Below are 20,321 nucleotides of genomic sequence, written 5' to 3' on the forward strand. Positions count from 1 at the left end.
TGTCCAGAGAAAGGAGCACTCTGGCTACGGCAAAGTCCAGAGTAAGGCCCAAATAGTCCAGGTTCGTTGACGGAACCAGGGCAGACTTCTGAAAATTAAGAATCCCGCAGAGTTCTTATTGTGACCTTCAGGTTCTCCACCAGAGCAGAGGGAGACTCTGCCAGCCCAGGTTCATTTCGATTGGCCAGAGGTGGCCCTGAAAGGCTTCGAGCCCTTGTCCTTTGACCCTGAGGGACGAAAAAAAACGTATGAGCCGAGGACGGTCCACGTCTACAACAAGGTTCCTTGCCATTAGTAGCCTGCGGACGAAAGGTACTCTTCCTCCCTATGAGACCATCAATGTCATCCAGGGTAGCTTCAGATGATATCCTTGAAAAGGAAGATCAGTCAAGGCCTTTTTAGAAGTCTGTTCTGCGGACCAGCATTTGAGCCAAAACACACGCCGAAGGACCACTGCTAAAACAGAGGCGAGCCATCAGGGGAGCCGCATCCAAAGAGGCATCACAAAAACTGCAGCCCCTGGACCAGCTGGTCCGCCAGCTCAGCAAAGGCAGGAGGGAGTTGTTCTCGCTCCAGGTCACGGCGTAGGAGCTTAGCCCACTTAGTCAAAGTTTTCAACACTGAGGCAATGGTAATTAGCGGCCTCTTTGCTGAACCAGCTAAGGTGTACATAATGCAGGCCACAGCCTCCGGACAGCCAGATCCTTAAAGGCCGGGGACTCTTCCACCGAAATCATGGTTGCCTTGTTTAATCTGGAATCCGGAGGGTGCACCACCGGTGGGACAGTTCACTTCTTAAGAAAGGACTCCTCGTAGGGGTAATGCCTAGTAAACTACTTAGGAACCTCACAGGGACGCTTTGGTCATCCCCACTCTTTATCAACAATTCTGACAAAATAGGCAGGGAAAGGGAAAACCTTCGCCGCTCTGGATGGCTTGGGAGTGCCAAAAGGTACCTGTGCCTCCGTCAGAGATTCAGCTGTATCCATCTTCAGGGTCTCACGCACAGATACAAGCAGTGCATCTACCAGCGCCTTTTTGTGCGCAGCCGCAGATGTAAAGGAACTCACTATCAGAGGACTCCAGGCACGTGGTTGCAGACCCAGCAGGGTGACCCACGTCTGCGGCGGCCCAAATCAGATTCAGCATCTGATGAGACAGATGAGGCAGGGGAAGGCGGGGGGCGCTTTTTGCTAGCCCGACACCCACAAGCTGCCACCACCACCTGGGACACGAGGGACTCCAGGTACACCGTCAGTGCATGGATGGATGGATGGTTGGGATCTGGAGGGCCCCACATCCTCAGAGAGGGGATCAGGTGGGGAAACGTGATCCAAAGACTCCATAAGTCACCAGGGGGACCCCACAAAGTGACATACTGCTAAGGGACAACCCCCACCGCGTGGCAGCACCACCTAGTCGCCAAGCACAAGGCACAGAGCGATACTCAGAAGAGAGGGAGAGGTCCCCACCCGCCTAAACAAGCACGTGCAACCACCAGGAGAATCTGCACTACACGTGTGACGATCAGAAAGCAAAATGATCCAGGAGTTCGCACCAGGGGATGAGGAGGGGCTCCCACCACCACAATTGCCACCCACAGGGCTCCACTGTTATGGCCACCGCTATTTGCAATGCAAACCACAAGAAAATGGCCACCGGACTACACAAACATGGCCGCCGTTTAAATGAAACACACAAGGCTACAACAAGTCGGCGGCGCCACGAGGCCTACAGGGCCTCAGGATAGATACAGGCAGAACGGGGGGCCCTTGCTTGCAGGAGGCCCCATCAGGTACAAACCCCCCCCCCCCAACCAGTCGATCGCCCGGTAACCAGTGGCGCAACCCCCAAGCTTAGGGGGGGGGGTGCCTGCAGAAAGGAGGGGAACCCGAGGGTCTGACTGTCCCAAGGAGGGGCCCACGTCCACCCCAAAACCCTCCAGGGGTAGAGAAGGGGCAGCTACTCACCATACCAGGAACCAGGTGGGCACCGCTCCAGAGAGATCCTCCTCTCCCTCAAAATGGGGGGCTTTAACTTGCAGGGCCAGCCCTCGTCCAGTAGGGCTATGTCTCAGCCGACCTAGTCCAGAGCTGAGGCCAGCACACGCTTGCTGGGCAGACTGGGGTGACTGCTGGATCTAGATTGTCCAGCTCATCGCCCAGTCCGGCAGTTGATAGTAGATCTCACAGGAAACACCCAGGAGGAAAAAAATTTCTATCTGAAAAATGTTGCCAGAACCAAAGATCCCAGCAAGGAACTAGGTCCTAATTCCTCACTAGGCAGAAAAAACCTGGGTGACCCTATGGGACTGCCCATGGGTGTAGCCAGAAGTTTTTATGCCTAGTGTCCTACTCCTTTAGGGGGTAGTATAACCCAATAGTCAAGAATGACAGGAGCTGTTTCCGTCAATAAACGAAAAAGAAATGTGATTTTTTATTCACAGTAAAATCCATTCCATCGACGGACACAGGGCTCCATAAATCATAACTACTGGGACGTCCAAAAACAGTGCCAAAGAGTAAATGAGGGGTAGAGAAAATAACCCAACGCTAAAAACACAAAAGCCCTAACCAGGACACAGGAGCCTTAACCTGGTCACAGGAGCCCCATCTGAAAAACATTTAAAGAAAAAACACCCCTCAAGAGGGAACATCCCCACTTAAACAGCAGTCTGCAAAGCCTTGTGGCCAAAGGAAGCACATGCAGATGCCAAAATATCAACTTTGTAGAATTTGGTGAGAGTATGCATGGACGATCAGGTGGCCACCTTGCAGAAATGAGATATTGACGCTTGATGACGGAGGGGCCCAGAAAGTACTCAGCGCCTGAGTAGAATGTGCCATGACAGGGAAAGGAGGAACCTGACCTTTAATGGAATAGCCTTGAGTCACCATCTGTCTGATCCATCTGGAGATGGTAGCCAAAGAAGTGGCCAGCCCTTTCCTTGATCCTTGTGTAACCACAAAGAGTGAATCTGACCTCTGAAAGGACTGTGGCTGCCAGATACACCCGAATCGTCCAAACCACATCCAAGGTATGCAAAGCAAATTCCTTGGAATGAGGCGGCCTGGGACACAAGGAAGGCAACACAATGTCCTCATTCAAATGGAAGTCAGACCACTTTGGGCAGAAATAACAGACAGGGACAAAGAACCACTTTATCTCTACGGATCATTAAACAGGGAGTACAGCAGGATAATGCCACCAACTCTGATACCCTGTTGGCTAAGGTAATAGCCACCAAGAAAGCCACCTTCTGGGACAACGTAGACAGAGGAATCTCCCGAATATTCTCAAATGGAGGTTTCTGGAGAACTGAGAGCACTAAGTTTAAATCCCATGGTGGCAAAAGAGACTGTGCAGGTGGAGTCACATGTCGAACCCCTTGAATAAAGGTACGAACTAAAGAGCGCGTGGCTGATGAAAGAAGATTGCTAAGGCAGACACCTGGCCCTTGATGGTACTCAAGGCCAACTTCTGCTCAACGCCTCGTTGAAGAAAGGCTAAGATCCGAGAAAAAATTGCTAGGACCAAGAGATCCCGGCAGGGAGCCTAGGTCTTTACTCTTCACTAGACAGAATAAAACTGAACACCTATAGCAGAGAGGGGGGGGGGGTGGATAGCCCATGGGTGTAGCCAAGTGTTTTTGTTCTGCCTAGTCCTACTCATGGAGGCGGCAATATAACCCAGTAGTTATAATTTATGGAGCACTGTGTCTGTCGATGAACAAAAGAGAAAATATATTTTGCAGATAAAAATGCTAACTTATTTCTTTTTTTTTTACAATGCAGTCTGTAAAACATTGCACCGGTGATCAGCAGGGGGACATCAGAATTGTGACAGTGGGGAGAAGAACCCTCACCTGCTGTCACATAGTGAGGAGTGCTGGTGCCAGGAGGTGGGTTTATGGGAGCAGGTTACATCTTAAATATGGGTGTAACATGTAACATTCTCTGAAGCGTGAAATTATCCTTTAAGACTGGTTGTTCCTGTGAATGATCAGGATGTGCCTCAGTAATAATGCTTGCTGTTTGTGTGTTGGTAACCCTTAAATAATATCAAATCTAACAAACTGTTTAACATAATAAATGAACATGCAGTAATAAATCTTTAATACCTTTAACATCATTTTGACTTTCATCTCTTTTCCTCTCTAGTTCTTTCCTGTCATAGTTCAACCTCCGTAAACACATGATGCCACACTGGAAACTATTCCTGATTGGAAAGAGAATTGGGAAAATTTTATTCCATACTTCCCTTACTTTTCGCAGTCCCTCACTATACAGATCACAAGGTGACCTGCCATGGTGGATCCTACCTGTGAAAGCTGTCCACCATTTTCAGCTGTCCGCGGAGGTCCTTCTTTGTCAAATGGTCCAGCATTCTAGCATCAACAAGGCACTCCATAAAATAACTTCGGTACTGAGGCAGGCCCAAGCTAGGCAGCCACTCATTACCAATCCACTCATGATTCATGTCGCCATATGCAAGGGTCTGGAATAAGAGCAAAAACTTTGTAAAACTGGTTACAAAACATAAGAACGCTTTTCCTATCCCAAATTCCCATTTCTTCATGGCAAAAAGTGCCTTGTAAGAACTGCAGACTTGATCTATTAAGTGTCTTCACATTCATCCTGTGAAGAAAACACACATTGCATCAAAACCATTTACCTGCAAAAGGCAACAAAAGTATTCTCACCTCTCCAGTGGCTTGTGTCTCCTGCCTTTGCTCTGTTCCAGAGCTACAACTCTGTATATGGCTAGGGATATTCCCCCGCCATGCCCCCAATGGGGGAAAAGAGGAATGGACTATTTCGGTACCCAAGGACTAACACAATTTATATGATAATGTTTTTACATTTTATTTAGGAGGAATTACTCTCATCTACAATACAAATAACACATCATAGAAATAACGAAGTATTAAACATACATCATTTTAGATAAGACTGGTAAATAAAGAAGACCAAAGTAAAAAAAAGATTTTTTATTTTGTTGCTTACCCGTGGAGCACCAGCAACCAAAAATGTGGAGGATAATAGATGGGAGAGACTGGTATTAGCAGAGGGAAGATACATGCCATTCCTAAGCCAAATCCCCTGTTGGCATAGATTTATTGACAACCTATTTATGATCTGGACTTGACCAGAAACGCAACCAATTTAATTGAATTGCTCAATGATAACGATTTAAATCTACATTTTACGTATGAGTTTGACTATAAAAGCATTTCTTTTTGGATTTTAAAATCATTGTAGGCCCTGACAGACAAAACAGGACAGACCTTTATCGTAAACCAACAGCAGATCACTGCTGCATGCCTTAAGTGCTCATCCCTGGCCTCTTCTTCGAAGTATACCTTATGTCCAATATTTGTGGCTATGAAGGAACTGTAAGGAGGAGTAGGATTTCCGCACACAGGCTAATTTCCCTCCGTGAGCGACTACTTGCGAGCGGTTCTACACGCGGGCCAAGTTAAAACAGACTTTAACAGGGCTGCGCCACGCACCAGAACATCTCTGCGCTACCACAGCCTAAATAAGAAATGGTAAAAGTAATTACCAAATTTTCTACTCATTATAACCAACTGTTGCATCACTGGCATTTATGACAGACCATCATATCCTTAAAAAACATGTTAGGACAGCCCCTGAATTAATGTTCCGCAGAGCCACGTCATTGAGAGTTTGCTTAACAAGAAGCCACTATATGGTGGAGCCTCGGCAGTCATTTGGCCCACGCAGCACCTTTCACTGCGGACATTGCCCTTGATGTCCTTGGGTCCAGGAGGGCACTACCTTCATACTTCTAACTATGAACATTTTTCTATTCTCCACATTTGCCGATTGTGGTATAAAGGGTGTCATTTATTTATTGGTTTGTTTATGCAATGCGTTCTATGTCGGCAAAACTATTAAAGAGCTCTGACAGTGGATTGGTGATCACCTATACTACTTCACTAAAGGCAATCTCACTACCATGGGACACCACATTGGTTTATATCATAGGTTTTAACCTGAGATTATTAAAGGAGTTGTAAAGTCTCATGGTTTTTAACCGTAATGCATTCTGCATTCACCACTTCATCAGCACTATTGATGTAAAATATTATATGCCACTGCAAGCATTGTTTTATTTTTTATCTTTTTGTATGGATACACGTCCTGATTTTATTATATTTTGTTAATAAATGTAAACTTTTTTATCATATAAAATTTGGTTAATCCTTGGGTACCGAGATAGTCCATTCTTCTTTTCTCCCATTGGGGGGTATGGCCAGGAATATCCCTAGCCATATACAATTTGATTAAGACAATGGTACCTTTTATTGTATAGATACTAATCTGAGGTACACGCTCCTGTACAGAGCTGCAATTCAGAATCTTCAGCATTAGACACTTCTGGAAATGTTGGATGCCTGTGATCCTGTCATGTGCTGTGGTTCCATCTACAGATTACCATGTCACTGCTGTTTCCTGGAGAGATGTAGGAGTTGGTGGAAGGAACCACAGAGCTTGGCAGGGAACAGAATAACCTGACATTACCACAAATGTTGAATATTTAAGATTCTAAATAAAGGTTGCAGTGCTAAAATGAAGAAAAGGTGGGGGACACCGGTAGCCAGAGGGGCGAGTATACTCTGGAGGAGATTTACTAAAACTGGTGCACAAAGAATCTGGTGCCGTTGTGCATAGTAAACAATCAGCTTCTAACTTCAGCTTGTTCAATTAAGCTTTGACAAAACCTGGAAGCTGATTGGTTGCTATTTCCAGCTGCACCAGGATTCAGTGTGCACCAGTTTTAGTAAGGCTCCATTCACACTTGTACGACTCCAAAGTTGTGCGATTTTGGAGTGAAACTTTGATGTGACTTCTTGTCCCTCTGCAAAGTCAGACCTACTGTTGCACCACTGTTGCATGTAAAACATTCAGGTACGGCTTTCATGCAGCCTTTAAGGGTTAACATTGAAGTCTATGGCACTCAAGTTGCATGAAAGTTGGACCAAAGTAGTGCATGCGACTTTAAGTCATTAAGACATAAGTCAATGAATGGTTCATTGGAAAACATGGGCAAGACTTGTCATGTGACTTTAATGTCCAAAGTCGCACAAGTGTGAATGGGGTCTAAATTTCTCCCCTTGCCTTTTTTTTTTTGCAGGGGACTGCTTTTGCCAAGCTAATATGTCCAACTATAGAAGTGTACCTACCCTGTTAAAATGTAAGAAATTAAAAAGAAGCAGCAATAAAACAAGCCCTGACTACACTGGGTCTATACATACACTGCTTCTTTCAGTAATTGCTCTGAACCCTAGACGCAGATTGTATGTAAGAGACAGCTTTTTCGCTACTCATCCCATAAATGAGGGGGAAGAGCTCTGCTCTGACACTATGGAAAGAGCTTTCAAGGATACTCGATTTGTATGAAAATACAACCAAACTAAAAACAGGGAAAATTTGCAATTGGTGGGAAAACATTACGCCGTAGCCTCTTTGAAATGTGTGAAGACAGGGCATAAGCTAGCCTAGAGTGCAGGAAAATGTGAGAAACCGATTTCTGTGCGCTAAAAAGTGATTGAAACTGAAAAGGTAAATTAGTGAAAAACGCTCAAACCTGAGCCCAGCTTCCCTCCTCATCTTCCTGGTGTTAGGTGGGTTAGGAAAGCAAAAGAACACAAAACATTAGTCAGCAGGGTTAATTGGGAATAAAGTGGTCACTCCATGCAACACACAACCCCCTCCCCAAACCTCCAGTGCACATGCAATGTGGAAACACATAGAAACATGAGGAACCTCTGTGTTTATGACATGGTCTCAATGCCACAATTTTTATTCTAGAATTCACTTTATTTTTATTGCTGTGAGCAAACATGGGAAGGCACTTTCACCTTCCCTGACCTAGGACAGGAGGCTGCCGTCAACTGGACACTGGAAATTCTAAAGAGTGCCAGACCAAGGATCCAAGTCCAAAATCTTTAATTAGTAGGGTTTGTTTATAACATAAAACAGCCAGTACGGTTCAGAGGCCCAGAATACTCTCACTTCATCAGTGCTTGTATATTGCAGAGGGGACTCAAAACCACACAATCACCAGGATTGTGTTATCACTGAAATATTCCAGGTCTAAGAACGCTTGCGCATTGGAGGCGATGACCCTATTGGCAGGAGTTTCATCACCGATTGTCAGAAATAGATATTTCTGTTCAGTATTTGTTAAACTATAAACACTGATATACTGTAGATCAAAACAGTGCCACGCTAAAGACATGGAAACAAGTCAGATTACTCCAACATGTAGGTGCCACATACAAACATATCTATTATAAAATGTAATAGTGCAAAAATCAACCAAAGTCCAAAATTATGCAATATAGTAAAATATAATTCCTGTATATTTCAATTTAACTCAGAGTTTCAATTAAATATATAAGGTGCAAAGTTCACTTATTGTGAATAAATAATGTCCAAATCAAAAGTAAGATATCCTAAGAAAAGATTATTCCATGTTCCAGAATGTAAAGGGATCACCACAAGTGCATCTGTCATAAAGGTAATCGAGAGCGCTTACCAGAAATTATGGACTCTGACAATAGGAAAGAGTCATACAAGCAGTAGGCTATGAGCCTTATTAAGACGACCCTTGATTGTCTGCGTCACTTCAGATCTCCTGGGTGCTCAGAAAGACAAAAGGTCTCCACATAGTGTGATACCATCAAAAATTAGGAATTTATTTGAAAAGTAGAAAATTTACATTTTCTATGTATATAGTAGGCATTCAAATTGTGATCACAAAACAATGGGCACAATGTCATGGAATAAGCTCAATCCAACCCACTATCACACTATGTGGAGACCTTTCGTATTTCTGGGCACCCAGGAGATCTGGAGAGAAGCAGACAATCAAGGGTCGTCCTAATAAGGCTCATAGCCTACTGCTTATACAACTCTTTGCTATTATAACAGGATATTGCTGCGCTAAAATATGATATAGATAACATATAAGACGAAAAGCAGCCAACACAAATCTTAGAAATACAAGATCATAACAATATATGGCAAAATGTAGCGCTAATCTTAAACTGTCTACACAGAATGTCTTTAAAACTTCAGAGGGGAAACAGCAGTCCTTATGTTCTCCACAAAGAATGATGTGAAAAAAATATATATATATCTTTGGATAGTGAAGATCCTCAGTAGTAAACCACCACCAGACACCGCACACACTGGTCCTTACCAAATGTAGGTGACCCTCATCACAAAGGTCATAATCGCATGATAGTGCCTGAGCCCTGGAAACCCGGGATCCTTCACTGCTCCTTCCTTGAATAGGTCAAAATAGCAGGCAAACACGGCGACGCACGCCACACGTGGAAGGGACACGGCGGCCATTTTGATGGTGGGATGCAGCAGCATCCATAACTAAGGAGGAGAAACTTGCAACGCTCTCTAATAGCGGCCATCCAGTAAGTTACTTTTTATCCTTTGGGGCCAATAAAGTATTAAGCAGTATACACTATGAGGCGGTGTTCTGTTTCTTCTTTTGGGGACCCCATGTGGAGTGGAGTTTGCCTGCTATTTTGACCTATTCAAGGAAGGAGCAGTGAAGGATCCCGGGTTTCCAGGGCTCAGGCACTATCATGCGATTATGACCTTTGTGATGAGGGTCACCTACATTTGGTAAGGACCAGTGTGTGCGGTGTCTGGTGGTGGTTTACTACTGAGGATCTTCACTATCCAAAGATATATATATATTTTTTTCACATCATTCTTTGTGGAGAACATAAGGACTGCTGTTTCCCCTCTGAAGTTTTAAAGACATTCTGTGTAGACAGTTTAAGATTAGCGCTACATTTTGCCATATAAACTCTTTGCTATTGGTAGTAGAGTCCATAATTTCTGGTAAGCGCTCCCAATTTCCCTTTATGGTGACCGATGCACTTGTGGTGATCCCTTTTCATTCTGAGACACGGAATACCCTTTTCTATGATATGGATCTCACTTTTGATTTGGACATTATTTATTCACAATAAATGGACTTTGCACTTTTATATATTTGATTAAAACTTTGAGTTACATTGAAATATACAGGAATTATATTTTGCTATATTGCATCATTTTGCAATATGCACTTTGGTTGGTTTTTGCACTATTACATTTTATGATTGAAATGTTTGTATGTGGCACCTACATGTTAGAGTAATCTGACTTGTTTCCAAGTCTTTAGCGCGGCACTCTTGTGGTCTTTAACTGATATACTGTAGTCAGCTGCGGCTTTCAGAACACCTAGTTACAATTTATCTCGTTTTTAGACCCCCTTGCAGACACGACTGGGCTTGTGCAACAAATCCCGGTGTATTACGCCTGCACATAAAGCGTAGTCGCTGCATACAACTGCCCTTAGATATAAATGGCTGTGCACGACTGTTGAGTATACATCAGTGCTTTCATAAACACGAGTAAAGGTAACATGTATATTCCAAGGAAAAATTGTCTGTATTTTCTTTTATACGCCTGTAAACTATACATATGCTTATGTGAATGCCGTGACCAACGGATCTTACTGAGGACCCTTTGTGCCTGTTCACACGTAGAAATGACTGGTGAAATGACACAATTTTTTTTATGTGCCACATTCACACTGCAATGCAGCCTGGAGTTGCGGTGCAGTAAGCACTGATAAAATGCAGACTAAAGCTGCATTTAATCGCAGCACACAGGAAGGCACCGAATGTCACTGTACAGCAGAGTAATGCACACCGCTCATATACAGGGACATGAAGTGTCACTGTAGCCAGAAAAGACAGCTGCCAGCACACTAAACTGCTCCATATTCATCAAAATGAAAACCTTTAACCTGCTACTAAGGCTGGCCATACACAGATTTCCTCTGTTCAGCCCATGTGCTAGAAAATAAAAATTCAACAAATTCCTCCATCCAAGCTAAATAGCAAAGACAGAAGAATTTCCCCTGCCAGCTACTGTATTCAGACAGCCAGAACGTGCGGTTGTCTTATTACCAGAAACAGTTGGCTGGATGTAGTCACTGCTCATCCACCAATCTGGCTCCTTTGATTTTTCCATCTTAAGCTGGCTGGCCATAGATGCAAGAGAATTACCCTACTGAACTGGCCAAATTTAGATCCATGTGTGGCCAACACTGTTCAACAGAAGCTGATTATAGGTCAACTTCTATCAAACCGGAATGTTGGACTTTTCTAGATTAATGGATGTAGGCTCTAATCCATGTATCCTGACAGCGGAGAGCCTTGCCGTAAGAATACAATGTCCCAGTTGGTGGATTCTCCCAACCACCTCGCTTGTGTGGATGGAAGAATATTTGTTTTTTCCGTTCAGCGGCTTCTTCTGGCTGAATGGGCAAAAAAAAAAAAAAAAAGACACATCTATGGCTAGCTTTAGTTTGTTGAGCTGATGTTGCTGACATGGCCACCCATACCTCGAATTTTGGCAGATTCAGCAGGAATGGCTAAAATTTAAGCTGTATATGAGCTGTTGAACTGCCACTCAAAGAAGGCACTCTACAAATCTCAGTGGCAATGAGAAGTCCTTACATTCTACCTATTAACACAGAGGTTCAACTGGTTTCTATTCATTTCTCAAACTAACCTCTTAAAAGTTGAATAAACCTCAATAAAACACCAGGTTGGCCAACACTGAAGAGGTTATTAAAAAAAAAAACAAACATAAAAAACCTAAACGCTATCAAACAAGAATTGAGCGTCTACAAGTACACTTGTAAATCTACAAAGAAAAAGGTGGCAAGAGGCATCCGCAGGAGATGCTACACAACACAGGCGGTGCTGCTGTAAACTAACCGTTTGTGGAGAGGCTGTGAGAGTTTCCATCTCTTCATGAGTAACCCAGACATTTCCCGTGGACTATTTACAAGCACATCCAGTGAGAGAAGCAGTAACAGAGAGGGAAGGTGGCACAACATATAAGCAACAGGTACACAGTGGATAGGAAAGAGTAAACGCTAAGAGTCTACGGCAATTAGGTTTAACCAGACTTAAGTCTACATAGGAAAACAGCTGAAACCCTAATGCCATTATGAAAACATGCCATTAAGGTCGCAAAACGTGATTCACTCTGTTTTGTTCAGACACATATTTTACAGTTCTTTAAAGGGAAACTAAAGTCTATCACAGTACATATTAAAAAAAAAAAATCTTTATAACATTTTTAGGATATACAAGTGAATTTGAGCATCTTAAGCTAAAACTGCATCAAAAACCTTTTTAGTTCCCTGACAGGTCAAATAAAGTAGATCTCAATATAATGGAGTACTAAAAGTTGTTTTCTATCTTTTTATATATGCAGCTTTCTTTAAAAATCCCTAGTAATCCTGCCATCAAAGTCCCATTTCAGGCAAGTCCTTTTGTAGGTATTTCCTGTTTAGGGATGACCACTGTCCTCAAATTGCGCGTCAGTGTTGTCACCCTGTCAAATGCGCTTCTCATTGAGAGTACAAGTGGCTGTCCAGAGACACACTAAAGTAAGGTGCACCATTGTTTCCATCAGGAAGTGGGTAAATAAAAAAGGATGTGTGGCAACAATGGAGCCATTGTATATAGACCGGAAGTGGCTGTAACCCAGAAAAGGAAGTTTGCACCCCATTATAACAAGTATCTTTAATGAGGAACAGTCATAAAACCAACAAAAAAACCCTACGCTTTTCAGCCGATTATTCATTAATCATGTCCATGAGTAAGGTAAGATCTGTAGAAATGTGTAGGATTCTGTGTGGATTTTATGATTTTCATTACTACTCCTATTTTGTGGATTACACCATGGTGCAGGCTTCCTTTTCTGGATTTCAGGTGTGTTGGGCTGACAACGGCTGTCAGCCAGAGCGCTGGTGGATATTAGGCTCATGGAGGAGTGGAGCCAGCAGAGCTGTCTGTATATTCCAGAATAAGCAGCACTGAGATGGAAAAAAAAAATAAAAACTAAGTTGAGAAAATTATAATAGAAAAAAGTATGAGAAAACCCCCACCGTTGACAACTAACAGGAATAGTAGGGAAAAAGTCTTGCCTGGCATTCCACTGCATTACAAACATTTTAACAGCTTAAAACTGTTTTTATATATGGGTTTGCAGTTACAAATTAAATGGAGGTAGCCATATTTGACCATTCCATATTTGGGCTCTTCTTCCTTAGTAGCAATATACATTGACTGTCTTAATACTCCTCTCAGGGCACGTCTGGCCTAATCAAAACTGACTTGCCAGTTGTTATAGGGCAGGGAGCACTATTCACATTCCATTATATTTCATTGACCTCTAGAAGGAGAATTTGTATGTAAATTATATATAAAAAATATAGAACAGCAAAAAAAAAAAAGTGAAAGACTTGTCAAAAAGTACTTTTAGGTAAATTTTACAATGACGCCTTGAATGCATACTTATTGAAAAACTATAATCTACACCCCTTTTCTCCCCCGTCAGACATGACTCCACCGGCTGATGCATTTCACCCAAGGGGTTTAATTAAAGGAGGTCATCCTATGACTAATACCATTGAGTAAAACGTGGAAGGGTGCAGCCAGGGGGGAGAATATTTGTCTGACCTAGTCTAGCATCAATAAAGCATGTTGCAGTTCAGCACAAAATACAGCAGAGTGCAGATTGTGTGTCTATGCTTGGAGTGGGGAAGGCAGATCTCACACAGCTGGCGGTGTCCTTTATACACATTTGAAAATAAACGATAGTTTCCCTTTAATAGGATTAAAGAAAATGCATTTTCTTCCTAAGCATAAATTAAAAAGGGTATTGCTACAAGAGTCATGTGTTGCTGAAACAGCATAAAAGGCCAATGAACAAATTAGACGTTTTGAAAAAAAATAGATGTACAAACATTCCATAAGATTGATACATAAACATTTGAAGAGAGTATTTAAAATGTAAGTGCCGTATACATATAAAACATATTTCAGTAATGACAAAGCTGTCTGAACTAGAGAACTAGAACCTCTTTTTAAATGCTGTATGTGCCTGCAGTGGGGGATTTACCAACATTATCAACTGAAAGACAGAGGAAGTGAGGGGTAATCTCCCTAAAAAAGAGGGGAATTTCCACTTCTGAAAGCTGTCAACGGAACAGGTGTCCCCACTGAAAGATTTCCCACTGTTGGTATTGTTGCCACTGTAAAAATTTGATTTCTGACTTACTGTAAAATCAATTTCTTTGATGTTCATCGACGGACACAGCTCTTCATCTTCATTACCATAGTGTTATGCTGCCCCCTACAGGAGTAGGACACCAGGCAGAGAAAAGCATGCGCATGCCTATGGGGCAGTCCCTGGGGAGTCAGAAGAAAAAATAACCCAAATCCAAAGATGGGCGGCAGGGGGTGTGGCCGTAAATGAACACCAGAGAAATGGATTTTATAGTAAGTCAAAAATCCCATTTTCTCTTACGTTCATTCTTCATCTTCTGACCGTAGTGACGTCCCAAAGCAGTGTCAAACATGAGTGGTGGGAACAGCAGAAATCAGACTTCCCAAAGGCTAAACATAGCCAACCAGGTAACATGGAGCTCAACTGAGAACAACTGGAGCTCACCGGAAGAAAACACCCACAAAGAGGACAAGTCCTCTAAACAGCAGCCTGCAAAACTTAGCGCCCAAAAGAAGCTTCCGCAGATGCCAATACATCCACTTTATAAAACTTTGTGAATGTGTGCACAGACAACCAAGTGGCCGCTTTGCACTACCGACGCCTGATGACACAAGGCCCAGGAGGCACTAAACGCCTGAGTAGAGTGCACCCTGACAGGGAAAGGAGGAACCTGAGCCCTAATAGAATAAGCCTGAACCACAGTCTGCCTGATCCATCTGGAAATGGTCACAGCAGAAGCTGCCAGCCCCTTGCGAGGTCCATCTGTGAGGACAAACAGTGAGCCTGACTTCCTAAACGACTCAGTAGCTACCAGATACACCCTGCTTGTCCCCATCACATCCAGGGAATGCAAAGTAACATCCTTTGGATGCTTAGGCTTAGGACACAGGGAAGGCAACAAAATATATTCATTCAGATGAAAAGTGGAGACGAGCTTTGGAAGGAACGACAGACATAATCGAAGAATCACCTTATTCCTCTGAACCACTAGATAAGGTAAACGACAAGACAGCGCTGCCAGCTCAGACACCCTGCTTGCCGAAGTAATAGCCACCAAAAAGGCCACCTTCTGGGACAACGTAAGCAGAGGAATCTCCCGAATATTTTCAAAGGAAGGTTTCTGAATGACTGACAACACCAAATTGAGGTCCCATGGCAGCAAAGGAGAACGCACTAGGGAAGCCAAATGTCTCACTCCCCGGAGAAAGGTACGCACCAAGGAGTGGGAGGCCAACTAACGTTGAAAGAAAATCGCCAAGGCTGAGACCCGGCCCTTGATGGTACTCTAGACCAAACGCTGCTCGACTCCCCCCGCTGAAGGAAAGCCAAGATCCAAGTCACCGAAAAGGAGCGAGGGTGAACCCCAAAAGACTCACACCACGCATGGTACGTCTTCCCAAAATGATAGTAAATCTTCCCGGACGTAGATTTTCTAGCTTTTAAAAGCGTAGGAATCACTGATTCAGACAACCCTCTATCCTTCAGCACCTGGCTTTCAACCGCCAGGACGTCAAAGCCAGCGACTGTAAAGCAGGATGGAAGATCGGTCCTTGAGACAGATCTTCCCTGAGAAGAAGTCTTCAAGGAACATAGGCGACCAGTCGTACCAGATTGGCATACCAAGGCCGACAAGGCCAGTCTGGAGCCACTAGAATGACCGGAATCCCTTCTGCCTCGATCCTGCGCAGGAATCATGGCAGAAGCTTGAGAGAAGAAAAGGCATATATCAGACGATAATGACTCCAGAAGCCACTAAGGCGTCAGTTAGAGGGTCCAAAGACCGTTACAAACCTCTGAACCTTCCTGTTGAGGCAAGAGGCCAACAAATCCACCATGGGAGTCCCCTACCAGAGACACAACTGATGGAACACCTCCAGGTGAAGTGACCATTCTCCTTGGTCTAACGCCTGGCGACAGATAGCCCGCCAGCCAACTTTCCACTCCTGGAATGTGCACAGCAGAGAGGACTGGAATAAACCGTTCTGCCCACCTTCAAATTCCGGCTACTTCCTGAGCCACCAGAACACTTCTTGTGCCCCATTGGTGATTGACATAGGCCACGGATGTGGCATTGTCCAATTGAATCCATACCGGACATTTCTGGATACAAATTTTCCAATGATCCAGGCAAAGCCTGCGCGTTTGGAGCTCCAGTACATTTCTCGGTAGCCTGGATGCTTCCAGAGTTCAGACCCCTTGAGCACAATCTGGATGCCTCCCACCCGGATAGGCTGGCATCCGTGGTGACAATCGTCCAGTACAGGGGAAGAAAGGATTTTCCCTGAAGAAGTGCCAGAGAGCGAAGCCACCACACCAGGAACCCCCTCGTGCTTCGACTCAACACAGATTGTCCAGAGACTGAGGATCCTTATTCCACTGCACCAGAAACTTCTTTTGCAAAGATCTTGTGTGGAACTGTGCAAACAGAACCGCCTCAAAAAGGTAGACACCATCAGACCCAGAACCCGCATGCAAATCCAAAGAGATGACTATCTGCTGGACAGCAGAAGACGAATGGCCTTCTGCAACTTCTGAAGATTTGCCAGAGGGAGAAAATCTCGCCGGGTCCAGAGTCAGTCCCAAATATTCCAGGCTCGTGGATGGGATCATAACAGACTTCTAAAGATTGAGAATCCAACCAAACTCCCTCAGTGTTTGCAGAGTGATCTCCAAGTTGGCCAACAGGGCAGTCGAAGACTCTGCTCGCAAAAGATCATCCAGGTACCCCAGTATCACGATCCCCTGCTGACGCAGTAATGCTAGAACCGGGGCCAACACTTGTGAATATTCGAGGAGCAGAGGCGAGACCAAAGGGTTACGCAACAAACTGATAATGCTCCTCTCCCACGGCAAAGCGGAGGAAGCACTGATGGGCGATACAAATGGGATTGTGAAGGCAAGCGTCCTTGATGTCGATGGATGCGAGAAAGTCCCCCTGATGTAGGGATGCCACCACTGTGCGAATGGAATCCATTCAGAACTTCTTTACCCGCACAAAGTAATTCAGCACCTTGAGATCCAGAATTGGACACACTTTGCCCTCCTTCATGTAAACAGGTTTGAATAGAAACCTTGAAAACGTTCCATCAGAACCTAACAAACACTCCTTGAAGTAACACATCTTGCACTGCCCCATAGAGATCCGTTAAGCAATCTGGGGATAAGTGCAGGTTGGAAGGGAAGAACATTTCTGGTGGATATGATTGAAACTCGATCTTCTACCCAGATGGAATGACTTCATGGACCCACTTGTCCTGAATCAGGAAGGTCCGCAGATCCGGAAAACAGACGTCCCCCCACCCCAGATGTGGGTGAGGGGACCCTCCTTCATGCGGAGGAGTTTTTGTCCAGAAGCCTGGCAGACCCAGCTCTTGGTTTGTCCAACCAAGACTTCTTGGAACCCCCACTGGAGGCCCTGAAGGGTTTAGATCCCTTGTTTGGAGATCCTGAGGGACGAAAAGGCCGCTTGGGAGCAGAAAAAGAAGGTCCCCGTCGGCGACAGGATTCCTTACTCTTGGAAGCCTGGGGAAGAAGAATACGCTTTCCATCTGTGAAGCCTTTGATGATGCCATCCAAGGAAGCTCCAAACAGGTGATCCCCCATGAATTGAAGATCGAGAAAGGCCTTCTTAGAAGCCTGGTACGCAGACCAGTACTTCAGCCAGACAATGCTCTGCAGGACCACCGCTAAGACAGACAGTCTAGAAAGCAAGGGAGCAGCATCCAAAGAGGCGTCACAGACGAACTGTAGCCCTTGGACCAACTGATCCGACAGCTCCACAAAGGCAGGAGGGAACCGTTTCTGCTCTGGGTCCCAGTGTAAAACTTTTGCCCATTCACTCATAGCTTGTGACACCAGGGTGATGGTAAACACCGGCCTCAGCTGCTTACCACACCAAGAGCAGGGTGGGCACCGCTCCGGGCAGGATACTGCTCCATTGTAATGTGGGTGCTGTCTGCCAGGAGGAAACGCAGCGACTCAGGCCAAAGCCAGTTCGTATGTGCCCTTGCAAGACGTTTAACTCACAGGCCATCCCCCTGTCCAGTGGGGCTATGTCATGGCCGACCTAGCGCGGAACTGCGGTCTGCACGTGCTCGATGGTCGGACTGGGGGATTTGATAGTAGATTCTCACCAGAAAAAAATAATAAAAGGAGGGAAAAATTCAATTTAAACAAAAACAATTGCTAGGACCAGAGATCCCAGCAAGGAACTAGGTTCTTTCTCGTGACTAGGCATAAAAAAAACGGAATACCTATAGCAGGAATTGGGAGTACACCCCCACGGACTGCCCCATAGACGTGCTTAAGCTTTTCTCTGCCTAGTGTCCTACTCCTCTGTAGGGGGCAGCATTACCCCACGGTCAAGAAGATGAAGATCTGTGTCCGTCAATGAACGAAATAAATTTTTGATTAAACCTAAAAAAAAGTTCCCAATCAGGTTCAAATTGATTAAAATAGTGACAGACAGCAGTGAAAATGTACCTGAAGTATTAACCCTACCCATCTCGGTCTAAAACTAGTCCTGGCTGTATTAAAATGTTAAAGAAAACTCATTAGGTGTATCAATGTGTTTAAAAAGGTTAAACCCTGTGATGTCAGTTATAATTAAAAATCTTTTAAATCAATTTCTGTGCACATCAGAAGCCCCTGGATCCAAGGTGGATAAAACACAAGATCTAAAGTCCTGTCCAGCTGAAAGTATATGTGAATCTGACCATGCTATGCTCCCATGCTTAATGTGGTCAGTTTGTAATTGGAAAGCAGAGGGGCTGGCAGGAACACCAGGGATTTCACACAAAGGAAGCCATACGAAGATAACAGAAAACATTTTTTTATAACTATATGGTACAGGCAGGCACATTTCAGGAATAAGAATTTCTGGGTTGACATATTTCTTATAGTGCATGTATAGCCAGATGCAAATTAGATGCGGGTTTCCCCAGGAGTCTGTGACCCGCTCTCAATGGAGCCAGTTTACACAGCTCTAGGACGCTTCGGAGCAAATTGCACAAGAGTCCTGTGTGTCTTCTGGTCCGCTTCAGGTCTGAATTCAGCCAAAAACTCGAACTGAAATCGGACCTGAAACAGGGAACAGGGTGCACCTGAACCCTGCTGTGATCTGCTCCGTACTGAGGTGTCAACCCAGCCTAAAAACCCTGTCTTTTTCTTCCCCTGGTCTTTGTACCATTTATATTCCCCTTTTTGTCTTGTCTCTTGGAAAGTTAAGCTGGCCTTATAGAATACAAATTTTCTTTTTCAATTTTCTTTAGATTTACTTTCAACTATGTAGTACAAGGGCCTGCCTGATTGCATACAAATTAAAAGTGTTTAGGTTTGACCTCATATTATATGATTTTGGAAAATCTAAAGGAAACCTGTACAAGAATATTGTGTAAGGTATGACCAGACTTGGAAGAAATCCTCCAAATTAAAGGGGAATTTAACCACTTCCATACCGCATGATTTCTGGCACTTTGCTCCTACATGTAAAAAATCATATTTTCTTTGCTAGAAAATAGCTCAGAATCCCCAAACAGATAATATATATATATATTTTAGCAGAGACCCTAGGGAATAAAATGGCGGTCATCGAAACTTTTTATGTTACACAGTATTTGCGCAGAAATTTTTCGAACGTGTTTTTTTTTTTGGAAAAAAAAAAGTTTTAGGAATTAAAAAATGAAGATGTTACTCCGAGTAAATAGATACCCAACATGATATGCTTTAAAATTGCACACACTCGTGGAATAACGCCAAACTTCGGTACTTAAAAATCTCTATAGGCGATGCTTTAAAAATTTTTTACAGGTTACCAGTTTAGAGTTACAGTGGAGGTCTTGGGCAAGAATTGTTGCTCTCGCTCTAACATTCAGGGTGATACCTCACATGTAGGGATTGAACGCCGTTTACATATGTGGCCGGGACGAACGCATGCATTCACTTCCACGTGCGAGTACGCGGGGACGGGGGCACTTTAATTTTTTTCTTTTTACTGTTTTTTTACTTTTACACTTTCCCTTTAATTTAGTTATTTTTATCACTTTTATTCCTATTACAAGGAATGTAAACACCCCTTGTAATAGGAATAGTGAATGACAGGTCCTCTTTATAGAGAGATCTGGGGTCAATAAGACCTCAGATCTCTCCTACAGGCTAGAAAGCCTGAAATAAAAAAATAAATGA

The 20,321-nt window shown here is 44.0% G+C and overlaps 1 protein-coding gene across 14 annotated transcripts in view; it reads right to left on the reverse strand.

Annotated features, from left to right (window-relative positions):
• Nucleotides 1-20,321, reverse strand: part of PPFIA1 (PTPRF interacting protein alpha 1) — a 250,246-nt gene that overhangs the window by 25,194 nt on the left and 204,731 nt on the right. For 8 of the 14 annotated variants that reach the window (XM_082270050.1, XM_082270061.1, XM_082270056.1 and 5 more), the window contains 4 exons: nucleotides 11,834-11,896; nucleotides 7,615-7,641; nucleotides 4,322-4,497; nucleotides 4,121-4,218 (listed from right to left, as the gene is read on the reverse strand). In XM_082270050.1, coding sequence (XP_082126176.1) covers nucleotides 4,121-4,218; nucleotides 4,322-4,497; nucleotides 7,615-7,641; nucleotides 11,834-11,896 — 364 coding nt within the window. The remainder of the gene's footprint in view (nucleotides 1-4,120; nucleotides 4,219-4,321; nucleotides 4,498-7,614; nucleotides 7,642-11,833; nucleotides 11,897-20,321) is intronic. The other 6 variants (XM_082270051.1, XM_082270049.1, XM_082270058.1 and 3 more) reach the window with 2 other exon arrangements.

Source organism: Pelophylax lessonae (genome assembly GCF_965119305.1).
Source record: "Pelophylax lessonae genome assembly, chromosome: 10".
Classification (NCBI taxonomy): Eukaryota; Metazoa; Chordata; class Amphibia; order Anura; family Ranidae; genus Pelophylax; species Pelophylax lessonae.